This window comes from Ruditapes philippinarum, unplaced genomic scaffold, assembly GCF_026571515.1.
Source record: "Ruditapes philippinarum isolate M1 unplaced genomic scaffold, ASM2657151v2 ctg1459_1_1_1_1, whole genome shotgun sequence".
NCBI lineage: Eukaryota > Metazoa > Mollusca > Bivalvia > Venerida > Veneridae > Ruditapes > Ruditapes philippinarum.
The window spans coordinates 123,913-139,282 of record NW_026865326.1 but is presented as its reverse complement, the minus strand read 5'-3'; the positions used below and the strand labels follow the sequence as shown (position 1 = coordinate 139,282).

At 33.6% G+C, this 15,370-nt stretch overlaps 1 protein-coding gene and 1 non-coding gene across 5 annotated transcripts; both read left to right on the top strand.

The window, feature by feature from the left end:
• Positions 1-132: 132 nt before the first annotated feature.
• Positions 133-204, top strand: Trnae-cuc (transfer RNA glutamic acid (anticodon CUC)). Its single transcript has one exon. It is a non-coding gene; the product is annotated as a tRNA-Glu (tRNA).
• A 325-nt stretch (positions 205-529) lies between these two features.
• Positions 530-4,317, top strand: LOC132728648 (uncharacterized). 4 transcript variants are annotated; one of them, XM_060714319.1, is made up of 4 exons: positions 530-683; positions 1,067-1,170; positions 1,970-2,150; positions 2,765-4,317. In XM_060714319.1, the coding sequence occupies exons 2-4, from the start codon at positions 1,135-1,137 to the stop codon at positions 2,866-2,868; spliced, it is 321 nt and encodes a 106-aa protein (XP_060570302.1). In that variant the 5' UTR covers positions 530-683; positions 1,067-1,134; the 3' UTR covers positions 2,869-4,317. The 4 variants fall into 4 exon arrangements, 3 of the variants coding, with proteins under 3 accessions (XP_060570302.1, XP_060570301.1, XP_060570303.1); XM_060714318.1 differs by having other exon boundaries at positions 531-683; positions 1,989-2,150; XM_060714320.1 differs by having other exon boundaries at positions 680-796.
• Positions 4,318-15,370: the final 11,053 nt, after the last annotated feature.

The window sequence follows — 15,370 nt, the reverse complement described above, 5'->3', positions numbered from 1 at the left end:
ATAAAATATTCAAGTTATTTCATTGCATCAACATTTTATCCATGGGCGCAGACATTTTCTGTTGTTGTTGTCGTATCTACTAAAGGTCTATTTATAGAATATATAATAACTTTTGGAGCAATGAATTTCATATCCCAAGTGGTCTAGTGGTTAGGATTCCGCGCTCTCACCGCGGCGGCCGGGGTTCGATTCCCCGCTTGGGAAGATTTTTTTTTATTTTGAGAATTTCCCGATTGTCTTTGTTTGCACCATTACAACTACAACTACATAATGTATTACTCAAGAAGTATAGCTATATAAACTTCATATCCTACGATATATATTTTAAAATACAAGCCAATGCCCAGTGAACCATGTCGTCCAATGTAATCACAATTTCATATCAGACGTTATAAATTGAAGGCTTGAAGACGGTGTTTTTGACGTCATGAAATTTTAACGTCACAAAATGTAACTCCAACATATGAAAATGTGTCATTATGATTACTATACACTTCATGAGAGCTAACTTCCGCAAATACTTATGTCATCTTCAAGGATGTAAAATGATCGCGTTTAACAATTATTATAATGTATCGGAAAACAAAATACACTGTGTAATAAGTATTGTCATATGAAAATAAAAATATCATGTGATTTGCCGCTTCATTAAAATGCATTTATGTGTACATGAAACAAAATATGTAAGTACTGAATTTATATTTTACGTTTTCTTTATTTCCGAAATCTGTAGTAAAGAGACAAATGGATTGAGTGCATATATACAAAAATGGATAAAAACTGTCTTATAGCAAAGGTTTGCAAACTATCTTTAATTTTACAAACAAGACATACATATCTCAATATATACATGAAAAGTTGTTATTTGATGTTTGAAACAAATAAAGAAGAGTACTGTATTGAATCTTATATGAGACGGAACGTTGATCTTATTTTCATATTAAGTACGATGTTTTATGTCATGTATGCACAGTAATTAATTCCGAACATGTGTAAAAATTATAATATTCAGAAAGTTTTTCCGCAAAAGGAATCCTAAATGTCATTTAAATATTGGTGATAACAGGTCTGATGTAGAAAGAAGAAAACACAAAAGCCGTTCTAGAAACACAGACACTAGACGAGCCGGAATATATGTTGATTATCAAGAAGATACCAGTAAACGATCAGGTATGTTTCATAACATCTGCAGCCTGATTAGTCAAAATATTTCAAAAATAAACCTTGAGAAAAAATGTACTAAAAGTTAAAAAAACAACAACAACAACAACAACAACAAAAAAAAACAACAAAAAAACAATAAACAACACGCGCACGCACACACACACGCACGCACGCACACACGCACACACACACAGATTAAAGTAATACTTTACATGTTATATGCTCATTTTGTAGTACATTGTATTTACAATATCTCATTTTGCCTATTTTGACCACTTTTTGGTAATTTACGTGGAAAAGTGCCGTTTAATTGCAATGTGCAAATTATTACATTTGTTCACTTGACATTATTTTACTGTTAAAATCATTTCCAAATTGTCACGATTAGCATTAATATGAAGATACATAACCAGAATATTTCCCAGATGTGGTAATATTCTTTTATATTCTATTTATAGCTGGATAGTTTTTTTTATTTGATTATCTACTTAGTAAACTTGCAAGTCTTATATGAAAGGTCCATTTTGCCACAGAAATATATGCTTTTATTTCTATTTATAAAACTCCTTTTATTGTTGTGTCCTGTTACAATATTTAATTAAGTTACTCACTGGTCATTTACCCGGATCATCCTTTGCTTTTATTGCGTTTTCGCAGTTAAAGCGATTTAGTTTTTCGTGTGGGAGTCAAAATTCTACATTATTTGTAATTTGCTACTTTTACAACAAATAATTTTGCAATTTGCACAAATTTTTCAGATGTGAAACAAATGCCGTTTTGAAAGTGTATTTATTTCGCTTTTCAGTCATTTTGTATAATTCTAGGAGTTTACGTTGACACAATACACGAGAAAAACGTTCCAAAAATGGATGACACTGAAGATGAGCGCGCGCCATTGTTGCGCAAACAAGAACGGCTAGAGCGTCAAATAATATCCGAGATAAATCGAGTTGATGCCAGGGTGGATGAACTTCTGCCACACGCTGGTATATCAATAATCCCAGATTAGCTTGAATCTTTGATCAATAAATATTCCTGGCATTGTCATAATTGTATATTTTGTAAAAAAAAGTAAATAAATAAAAGTCGATAATTTAAAATCAATATTTAAGCTTACCTCTATAGTTTCATAATGAGTCATCCTGTTTTTAATTTTACTTGTTTGTCTCTTTACTATAATAATCAAATATATTATAAATTGGATAAGGAGGGTGCGGGCCCTTTCATTGTATGATCGTAAAAATACATTTTACAGTCACCCCATTTATTTTCTCGGGCTTTAAAACAGAATTTCAGTTCTTCAAAAGTAAAGGGCAACTATATGTAACTGCTTGACACCCTGCCCGAATTATCTTTGGTGAACGTCCCTCGGGTTTTTTTCGGTGGTTTACTGCCGTGAAAAGCATTCTTAATTAAACGGCTTATATAACATTGAAAAATTGATCAATTTGAAGATAATGCTGGACTGGAAATCGAATCCAATTTCGTAATATAAGTGATAAAAGCGTTTTATATTTCAAACACGATAATGCTCTCCTTATGTTATATTACGTTAAGATTTTGTATAATGTTGCTTAATATTATGTTTTCATTATTACAGACAGCCTTTCTGAAACCACCAATCGTTATTTTGGCGAAGACGGTAAAGTGTTACGTAAGAAACGACCTTTTTGGAAACGATTTTGTTGTTGCTGCTGTGGGTAACAATACGTGACATATGCTTTATTCACACAGAAATGTTAGGATGCAGACATATACTGGCACCAAATTAATGAAGCCTCTGAACAAAGATAAGCAAGTGCAATGCCAAAAGCATGGTTTAACTAAATGTCTCGTGTTAGAAAGTGACCTAGTGGGATTTCGGTATGTGTAAGGGCTAAAGCTAAATGACTTTGTAAAAACAACATTGTTGCACGAAAGCATACATCATACAGTCTTGTTCATCTTGGCTTGCAGATAACAAATTGTCACTTCATCTAGGAAAGACTGTATGCCTTATTTTTGGTTTCAAGCGTAAACTGTAAAAAGTTAAAGAGCTTAAAATTGTTTGTAATGAACATATTATTGACACCACAAAATCTGTAAAATATCTAGGTTTGAATTTTGATGATTCTTTGTCAGGTGAATCTATTGTTAACAGTATTCTTACAAAGGTAAATTCACGTATAAAATTTTTGTATAGGCTAGCAAAATTGTTTAGATTTTAGGACTAGAAAATATTTATGTCCATCACTAATACAGTGTCACCTCGATTATGCATGTTCTTCTTGGTACCCGAGTCTGAACAAGCGTTTAAAAAGTAAGCTTCAAATTTGTCAAAATAAAATTGTTAGATTTATACACGGTATGGGACCTAGAGATAGTGTCAATAATGTTATTCTTGCGAATATGTCTTTATTAAATGTAGAAAACAGAAATAAGCAATTACGCCTTAATCATGTTTTTAAAATTGTTAATAACCAGTGCCCTTCATATATGAAAAAATGTACCTGTTACTGACATTCATTCTTATTCAACTCGGGCGAATCAGTTCAATTTTAGGGTCCCAAGATGTTATGGGAAAGATAATGTAACTTTTTTTTCAAAAAGCAATTAATGATTGGAAATCCTTGCCAACAGACATTAAAAATTAATAATATAGGAGATTACAAAAGCTCAGTAAAGGTCCATTTACTAAAACAGTTAGGAAATCATAGTTAACTTCACTAGTATGATTAGATATTGATCTCCATTTTTTATTGTTTTCCTGTTTTCCTGTTTTGTTTTGCTTTTTTATATTGTATATTCTACTAAGTATTTATCCAAGGACCCCATTGGAAATAGGCCTTCGGGCTTTCATGGGCAATCCGAGGTTATTGCACACTACTTTATATATGCTTTCATGCACTTACATAGTCACCTTATCATTGATAAATATCTAGTCAAATGAAGAGAGATAAATTTGGTCTTTTCTTAAATGTAATTTTTTAGTTTTTGTTTTTTGTTTATTATTGTTATTATTTATTATTTAATGAGCCTCCTGTGATACTAATGTTTGACAAACTTCCGAAAGTTTTTATTACAAGTTTGTTTCAATAACTTTCATATAAGAATGCATAAGTGTTTGTGTCGTGTATATGTGTATTTCAACCTAAATAAATTTATCTATTTTTCCTCTATGCTTGAAACGGCTTTTCGTTCCAAAATGCATGACTCTATCATGATAGCAAAGTTAAATCTTCATAGAACTATTTAAATGAATAAAATGTAAATAACGAATAAAAGTAATTTAAATAAAATTGAGCCGTGTCATGACAAAACCAACATAGTGCGTTTGCGACCAGCATGGATCCAGACCAGCTTGCGCATCCGCGCAGTCTGATCAGGATCCACGCTGTTCGCTATCAGTTTCTCTACATGTTAAAGGGTTTGTAAGCGAACAGCATGGATCCTAATCAGACTGCGCGGATGCGCAGGCTGGTCTGGATCCATGCTGATCGCAAACCCATTATGTTGGTTTTGTCGTGACGCGGCTCAAATGGTCATACGACACATACCAATGAATACTATTTATACGACACTATTCGAAATTTCACAGCACTACTTTTAGGACAATTAATAAAATCCATACGTTTATACTCATAGGGAAATGAAAATTTTTCATACATTACTACTCACAGACAATGAATATTTTTCATACAGCACTTCTCACAGGATAAGTAACATTTTTCATATAGCACTACTCACAGTACAATGAACATTTTTCATACAGCACTACTCACAGGGCAATCAACATTTTTCATACAACACTTCTCACAGGACAATGAACATTTTTTCATACAGCACTCTTTCTAGGACAATGCACATTTTTCATACAGCACTTCTCACAGGACAATGAACATATTTTCATACAGCACTACTCACAGGACAATGAACATTTTTCATACAGCACTACTCACAGGACAATTAACATTTTTCATACAGCACTACTCACAGGACAATGAACATTTTTTCATACAGCACTACTCACAGGATAATAAACATTTTCATACAGCACTACTCATAGTACAATGGACATTTTTTCATACATCAGTACTAACAGGACAATGAATATTTTTTCATACAACACTACTTACAGGACAATAAACATTTTTCATACAACACTACTTACAGGACAATGAACATTTTTTCATACAACACTTATTACAGGACAATGAACATTTTTTCATACAACACTACTTACAGGACAATGAATATTTTTTCATACAGCATTATTTCTAGGACAATGCAAACTTTTCATACAGCACTTCTCACAGGACAATGGACATATTTTCATACAGCACTACTCACAGGACAATGAACATTTTTTCATACATCACTACTTACAGGACAATGAACATTTTTTCTTACAACACTATTCACAGGACAATGAACATTTTTCATACAACACTACTTACAGGACAATGAACATTTTTTCATACAACACTTATTACAGGACAATGAACATTTTTTCATACAACACTACTTACAGGACAATGAACATTTTTCATACAACACTACTTACAGGACAATGAACATTTTTCATACAGCACTACTCATATTACAATGAACATTTTTATGCCCCCACAATGTGGGAGCATATAGCGTTGCACTTGTCCGTCCGTCCGTCAGTCCGTCCGTCCGTACGTCCCGAAATCTTGTGAACGCAACTCCTCTTAAACCGGATGGCAGATTTTGCTTAAACTTACAGGGATGAACAACCTTAATGTGTAGATGGTAGTAAAGGAAGGAATTTTCGCTGCGACCAAATTTAACAGAATTATGGCCCTTTGTTGATTTTTTCACTAGATACTATGTAAAAATTTTGTGAACGCAACTCCTCTTAAACCGGATGGCAGATTTTGCTTAAACTTACAGGGATGAACAACCTTAATGTGTAGATGGCAGTAAAGGAAGGAATTTTTGCTGCGACCAAATTTAACAGAATTATGGCCCTTTGTTGATTTTTTCACTAGATACTATGTAGAAATTTTGTGAACACAACTCCTCTTAAACCGGATGGCAGATTTTGCTTAAACTTACAGGGACGAACAACCTTAAGGTGTAGATGGTAGTAAAGGAAGGAATTTTCGCTGCGACCAAATTTAACAGAATTATGGCCCTTTGTTGATTTTTTCACTAAATACTATGTAAAAATTTTGTGAACGCAACTCCTCTTAAACCGGATGGCAGATTTTGCTTAAACTTACAGGGATGAACAACCTTAATGTGTAGATGGCAGTAAAGGAAGGAATTTTTGCTGCGACCAAATTTAACAGAATTATGGCCCTTTGTTGACTTTTTTCATTATATACTATGTGAAATTTTGTGAACGCAACTCCTCTTAAACCGGATGGCAGATTTTGCTTAAACTTCCAGGGATGAAAAACCTTAATGTGTAGATGGTAGTAAAGGAAGGAATTTTTGCTGCGACCAAATTTAACAGAATTATGGCCCTTTGTTGATTTTTAGTTTTCAACTTGTGGCACATGTAGTCCAAAAATATTTGACCTAGAGTCATAAGATTGACAGAACAGTGGCGTGTGGGGGCATCCGTGTCCTATGGACTCATTTCTAGTTTCATACAGCACTACTCACAGGACAATGAACATTTTTCATACATCACAACTCACAGTACAATGAACAGTTTTCATACAGCACTTCTCACAGGACAATGGACATATTTTCATACAGCACTACTCACAGGACAATGAACATTTTTCATACAGCACTACTCACAGGACAATGAACATTTTTCATACAGCACTACTCACAAGACAATGAACAGTTTTCATACAGCACTTCTCACAGGACAATGAACATTTTTATACATACCTTCTTTTAGGACAATGGCAGGACAACGAACAATTTTCATATAGCACTACTCAGAGGACAATGAACATTTTTCATATAGTACTTCTCATACGACAAGAAAATAAAATCATACAGCACTACTCACAGGACAACAAATAATTTTCATGCAACGCTACTGGCAGAGTAATGTTATAATTAAAACACTGTTTAATAACCAAAGCTTGTTACCCCACTTTTTCTATAAAATCCATTCATTTTACAATTGAGATGTATTTAAGTATACCATTATATGATAAATGGATCATGAACACTAGACAAACAAGTATGTCAGGTCGATGTTGAAATAAGTCAAGAACTTGTTGTACCTTTACATGAGATTTCGTTGCTGAAGATCAATGTCAGGCGTTAATTCCTTCTAGACAAACTGTACAATTCATAGAAGGCCAACAAGATAGTAATTAACAAGAATTTATTACAATTGTAAATGCCAGAGTATTTAATTGGAAGGTGTAGATTTCGTGTATAATAATGAATATACATATTAGCACGCCCGTTTAACTCACAACGAGTGAAAAATGTCCATCGGTAAAAATGTTGTGAGCAACTTCCGTTCCTCGTTGTGAGCACCCATCTAGGACGTGTGACACGATAAACAAGGTGAGTTTTTCATAATTTTTGAAGATTACAGACATTTATGTAAAATATCGGAATGCAGTTAGCTAGCGATGTGTTTTCCGATTATGCACATGTAAAGATCTGGCCTGTTGGTCGACAATTTGATGGAAATACCCTGCGACGCAGTCACTTGGGGTAGCTGGAAAACTTGAGACAACTTCTTTCCGGACCAAATTTAACATTGAAAAACGTCGATTCTGGTGACGTTTTGTGCATTCTAACCTAAAACAGATGCCCACAAGTCTTCAGCGTAAATTATTACATGAAAGTCTTCATAGAAAGGAAGATATACCCTTTTTTGCTTTAATCCTCGTTGTGAGCACCATAACCTCGTTGTGAGCAAGACAAGCGCAGTGCGTGTCTGGTTTTAATATGTACAATTCAAGTGGGTAGAATACAATTTTCAATCTACCAAAAGCAATCAAAACGCTTTTGCACAATAGTTTCTCTTTGCAATAGTTCTTCTTTGTCTACATTACTTGGCCAGTCTAACATGAATAAAACTCAGGATAGATACATGCATGTTTATATCACACCGACTCTGGCAACACGAAGTATATGCAATTATATACATAATTTACCTCCCCTTATTAGTTCACCACCATTTGCACAAACACCAAAACATCTGCAAAATTGTAGGTATAAGTAGTTTTTTTTGTTTACCATTATCTATTAAGCTAAGAATATACTAGTGAAGTGTTAAAAGCTACAATACACAAAATAAGTAATCCTCCGCGAAAAACGATAGTCGCATATAATAACAGATTCAAATAGTTCTCAGCGTTTGTTTGCTCTGTACACGAGCATTTTTCATGATTTTAGTTGCACTGTCTTTCCTAGAAAGCTCATGACAGTCTGTGTTTGACATTTAAATAGCATTTTCATCATGAAATAGTGGCATTTTAAGAAATCTTCTTGACTTCTTAGGTGTTTCGACACTGGTACAATTTTGGGTTAGCTAATTTTACAGTGTGTTTAACTGAAAAAAATGTTTTTGCCAGAGACATTACCAAAACTTTTCTTTTGATTTTTATGCATCACTGACAGTTTTTCTAGTAGTTCAAATCTGTTTCAGACCAGGGCAAGTACATACTTGATGTCTCGCTTCGGTCTCTCCTTGAACGACCCCATGTCCAATCACTAAAAAGAATAGTACTGCAGTTGGAAGGCCTTGTCCAAAGAGGTGTTGTGCCTAAATATGAATTAAATTGATTTACTAATAAGGACATTATGGCCAATCTTAAATGTTTTAGGACAAATTGACCTTCAAGGTAAAGGTCATTCAGGGATCAAGGAAAAGAAATACAGGCCCGTAGGAAGGTCTTGTGCTAAGGGATGTTGTGTTTAAATATGAATCAAATCCGTTTACTAATGAGGAAGTTATGGCCAATGTTAAAGTTTTTTGGACGGATTGACGGACTGACGGACAGACAGTTCAAAACTAATATGCCTCCCTTCGGGATATACACGTCTTGCAAAGAAATGCTGCTGTGCAAAAACGTTTTAATTGCTTTGGTAGATTGAAAATTATATTTTCACCATCTTTTGTTTGTTTAGGAAATAGATATCAATTCTGAGTGCATTGTTGTAGAATAATGCACGGTTTGTGTTCAAAATCACGAAGGCCGATAGGCCTAAGTGATTAATTACAAAGCATTTGAACGAAAAACGTGCATTATTATACAATAATGCACAAAGAATTAATATCTATTTCCATTGTAACACGTCCAGAAAAAATATAATTATTATTATAAAGTTGGACTCTATGTTTGGTGGTTTAATTTGTTTTCGCCTCAGAGTTTCCCATAGAAACGTTCTTTAACAGCTGTCCCAGTTGGTTGAAAAAAGCTGTCGATAAATCTACCGTGTGTAGAAACATTTTGAGAAAAACAAATTTTGAAAACGTTGGTAAAATTTTGTTTGTTTATTTTATTTCACTCTATAATTTTTAAAAACGTTGATAAAACTTTGTTTGTTTATTTTATTTCACTTTATAATTTTTCAAGCGAAATACAAATTCTTAAAAGTGAAATAAATGTAAAACTTAACTCGTTTGCGATACTAAAATAGCTTACTTGATTTGATTGTTTTGCACGTGCTGTTTGGCGCTACATTATGACGTCACGTAAACAACACTTTAAACGTCTGTACCGCGTTAACGACTGAATTAAAGATATTTGTGCTCGGGTTCATTTTCTTAGTTAGACCATTTTTTTTCATTCTAGATAGTTTTCACAACAAAATTCGACAAAAAATTGTTTCATATATCAGATTTTTCAAACAAAATAGCGTCCTCAATGTGAAAATACACAGGGAGATAATAAGAACGGCAAGTGCATTGTTGTAGAATAATGCACGCTTCGGGCCTTCTTTGTTTATATAGAAAAAAAAATGCGATAGTGTTAGAATTTGGGTTTTACGTCACATCGACACAGTATAGGTCATATGGCGACGTTCCATCTTTACTGGTGGAGGAAGACCTTCCGTGCATTATTTCTGGCACGAACGGGTACCTTAGTAGAACCACCGACGTTCCGTAAGCTAGCTGGATAGCTTCCTCACATGAAAGTATTCAAAGTCCCTGTCGGGACTCGAACCCAAAGAGCTGAGGGGCAAGTGGTTTGAAGTCAACGACCTTAACCACTCAGGCACGGACGCCCCCTTTTTCACCATCTGAATAACATATTAAAACCAGTCACGCACTGCGCTTGTCTTGCTCACAACGAGGTTATGGTGCTCACAACGAGGATTATAGCAAATAAGGGTATATCTTCGTTTCTATGAAGACTTTCATGTAATTATTTACGCTGAAGACTTGTGGGCATCTGTTAAAGGTTATAATGCACAAAACTTCACCAAAATCGACGTTTTCAATGTTAAATTTGGTCCGGAGAGAAGTTGTCTCCAGTTTTACAGCGACCCCGAGTGACTGCGTCGCACGGTATTTCCATCAAATTGTCGACCAATAGGCCAGATCTTTACATGTGCATAATCGGAAAACACATCGCTAGCTAACTGCATTCCGATATTTTTACATAAATGTCTGTAATCTTCAAAAAATATAAAAACTCACCTTGTTTATCGTGTGAAACGTCCTAGACGGGTGCTCACAACGAGGAACGGAAGTTGCTCACAACATTTTAACCGATGGACATTTTTCACTCGTTGTGAGTTAAACGGGCGTGTATTAGTCTCTTTTAATTCTTATGAGAAGAATTGCTATATACATATGCATGATGTAATAATCCCTCTTACACGGCAAACGGTAAAGCAGTTAAACAGATGTCATAAAAAACACATGGTCAATAGATTCTTTTCGAAGAAGCTCATCATATCTATGATGCAATATTACATGTATATGCTACTTAATAAATGCTCAAATTAATACGGTCTCTATATAAAAAACATCTTTTGAATACACACAGAAACAATATGTTACTTCCTATAGGTTCTGGCTTTCAAAACTTTATAAGCCGTTATTTAACATTTTTGTTTTTCATCTGATGCGACATTAACGTCATGTCATAGTATATAAACGGGTACGCTGAAGACCTTAAGCTCCTATAGGTAAATACGATATAAACAAAAAAAACTGACAGTTTTTTTAAGATAAGAATGCAGTTTCCAAGACATGGTTTGAGCATTCTCTAATTCAAAATAAATATATTCAGAAAGAATTTCCAACATTTTCAATGAATTTCTGTATCAAAAGTATTTTACCAAAAATGAGCATATATATAGTATTATCTTTAGCAGGAACGAAAAATTATAACAAACCGATCGCATGCGTAGATTTGAACATTTACACTCTTGCAAGTATTAATTATCAAATAAAAATGTCTGTGAATACGATACAGGTGTCCATCAAACTTAAACGTCAAATAAACCATTAAACAAATAATCTGTATCTTTGTGCTTATAATGAAATTATTATAATGTAGATCAGTGTGCTCAATAACGCTATTTTCTTCACTGTGTGAGATTAATAAATGTATTTAAAAATTTTTATTATCACCCTCTTCTAAATATAAATATTACTTAACAGTTATTGAATATTCAAAACTACACGGGCGAATTTTTGGTCATTATAGTTAATCCAGATTCTGTGTGTCTCCGAAACAACCGGTCCATAAAAATCTTCTATTTCTTCTTTTGTTTTTGACTTTTTTGTTTTTGACCTTCGGGAATTGTCCGTCTGCCGCTTCCGTCAGGAACGCTTTTATGAAAATTAATGATATCAGTTACTAAATGCATGTAAAATTCTCTTATCCGAGATTCAAGATAGATATAAAAACAAATAAAAACTACGAATAGATTGGTTTGATTTTGGGAAAATGTTCATGCTAACGGCATTTTTAATACAAGCAGGTATAGTTGTGCTTACTTACCTTTTTTGAGAACGCTGACTTCATTTTTTGCTCTTCCACGGCTTTATTTTTAGTCCTTGACCTTAAAAATCAAATTCAAAATGGCCGTAATTGGTTTTATTTTTTACTTTTACTATAATTCTCCCATAGGCAAGAAAAAACACATCTTTTAGAAATTTAATTGAAAGTTTTGCTTATTTAAGTCGGCTGGTGTGTGAGCGAGAAGAATAAATGGGAAAAAAGGTAAATTGGATTTGGCAGCCATCTTGGATTTAAAAATGGCTGACAATTTCCTTTGTTTCTATATACTGTATAATATTCAACGTAAACAAGCGCAAGAAGGCTTTTTACTAGGCTTGTTTTCTTTTATTATGATAAATAAAATTGCAGATATACTAATGAAGACATAACAGGAACATCTATTAAAACTATAAACTTTTAGGTGTAAAAAAGCACAGACACTTGGGTGTAGACCTCAAAACGCCTTTAAAATCTAAATAAAATGTAAACGGCTTATAAAAGTTTTTTTTTATAAATATGATCAGTACATTTGCTGGGATTGACAAATATACATTTTATTTTGATTTTAAAGGCGTTTTGAGCTCCACACCCCACGTGTCTGTGCAAAAACGTCACAAATTATACAAAAACAAATGAGAATCATACGGTGGCACAAAGGTGACATGCGTGAGTTTTTATTCATCTCGTAACTAAGTCGTGGCCACGAGTTACTAAGCCGTGGCCACGAGATAATATGTCGTAGCCACGAGTTACTAAGTCGTGGCCACGAGATAGTTACGTCGTGGGAACGAGATACTATGTCGTGGCTACGAGTTATCAAGCCGTGGCCACGAGATAAATATCCAATCATATTACAGCGTCTCAATACATAAAGATAATAACTTAATAAAACGGTATTTCCAGAAATTCTATAAGGTAAACAAATAGAATTTATATATTAAATACACTTAGTATATCTATACTCGTAAGAGAATAAAGATGAAGTGACCTGGAGAAGGAAAGTTCGCGGGAATTTCGAAGAAAGGAAAAGTTAAAAACCAATGTAAAGCTTTCTCATACAACGTACAAAACGATATGACAACAAAAACACAAAATTACACGAGATAAAGATATTATTATTGATATTTTTGTCACTCTAGGTCAAAAGTCAGTCATAATAAACTGATCACATGACTATTTGACTGCCGAAAGGGGGCATACATGTTTTACAAACAAATATTGTTTACTCTGTATTTTACTCCGTAAGACATTACAAGTCCGTAGGCTGTTTCTGGTTCAACAATAAAACCGCTGATTACGAGTCATTTTTTTTCCAAAATGAAAGATAATAAAGCTTTAAATGACATTTGCATTTATTTAAGTTTACTAGTATTTCAAAACCATGCCGATGTATAAATCTATACATGTAATGAAATCAAGACGACATTTTATACAGTAGCTACACCATACAACAAAATTAATATCTAAAACCCGAACTTACGTTTTTTTTGTAGGCTCAGGTTAACAGAAAGTATGTAAAAACACGTTTGCGGATGGTTTTAAATTCCAAATTTCACAATTTTCATGTTTAAATGTCGAATTTTGCTGACGCGTGAGCTATGAGGCCGAGCTATTAGCCTGCAACATTTTCAATTTTGCCGTTTTGGGCATTCTTCAGGGATGCTGTTTTTCTACTTTGAATCGTGTTGTTCCGTGTTGTTGAAATGACATGCGGGCACAGAGACATAGTCTCTGGCCTGTGCAGATGAAAGGCAATTTTTAAAATTTTGGCGTTCAGAACTTGACTTTTGACATTCAAATTATAATGTGATTTAGTTTCCATAAAGATTTACACACCACATGATATTATATCAAAATTAAAGACTTAAACATCTAATGGTAAATTACATCGTTCAGATTGTGTTGGGGTCTCAGATACCTGACATAGATTAATTGTCCAGAAAAAATGACCTGAAATAGTTTGAGGTCATGATAAAATTCAGTATACCTACACATTGTGTACGATTCTACATGACATATTGCTTATTTCATCATTACCATATTTTTGAATAAGACCCTCACTGCACTTATATTTATTTAGAAAAGGGTATCCATTTTGAAATCAAAGATGGCCACCATTGTAGTCAATAAGTAAATCTTGTTTAATTATCAGCCAATCATTTCATAAAAGACTCTGAAACTTTATTGGATGTGGTTAAACGGGAATACATTACGCTAAGAACCAGAAAGCAAATAGTAACGGTCAATGACGGTCATTTTTATTTGACCTTTAGAAGGCAAAGGACTTCGAGTCAGCGTACCTAAATTATGTAAAAAGGATTGACTACCTACTTGTACTAAAAATGCCGTTAGACTCTTACTGAGGGTCTTTTCTGAAAATCAAACTAGTCTAGAAATATTGTTTTCATTTATTACCCCGTTATCAAAATTTACAACGACCTTACATTTCACTTTCAAACATATATCATTCCAATTCAACGCATAAACATGTTTGTAGTTTAACTTACAAAGTTATGAAATTGGTTGTACATGATTGATTTAATTTAGAAACTTGATGAAAAGTATAAAACTCATTCAAGTTACCTGCTTTGGCCTCTAGGTCAGCTTTTGTTTCCTGCATTTTTGTTACCTCAACTATGGCTCTGTCAATGTGAGGCGTAGGGATCATTTTTCTTTTTTGTTCCATATTAGACATATTTAAATTATATACATGCACGTGGTTTTGGTAATAACGTACAGTTGTCCTGACACCAAGTATTAAAAATCGTGTTAAAGTCACAAGTCCAATTAAACAATTAATCCAATTAAAGTTCAGTTCATTTAAACACTTTGTATTGTAGAAATCCTAACATTATATTTTCAAAAATGATTAATTAAATGATATTTATAGACTAAAATGATCTGTGATGTCCCAATTATATCAGGTTATCATGCAGGTACATAATTCTTTATTTCCGTCCTGTTAAAACTTTTCTTTCTTTCTTTCTTTCTTTCTTTCTTTCTTTCTTTCTGTCTGTCTGTCTGTCTTGACTTCATAAGTTTAATAAATCCCTTGCATTATCGACCTCATCATACGTTACTGTTAGCACAAGAACACGTGAAATGTTCATGTTCATATATTCTCATTTAGTTTTTTTGCTAAGTATAATTCATAAACATGGTGACCAAGGACGCACAGGCTGATGTATGGAAAGCCATAGCTGCCTCATGTTGTTACATTTCTTTTAATCTTGCCCAGAAAGCGTCTTATTCTGTTAAATATTAGTGTTGTGTTACCAGGGGCATAACTAGGCGTACTTCTGTACGCCCTT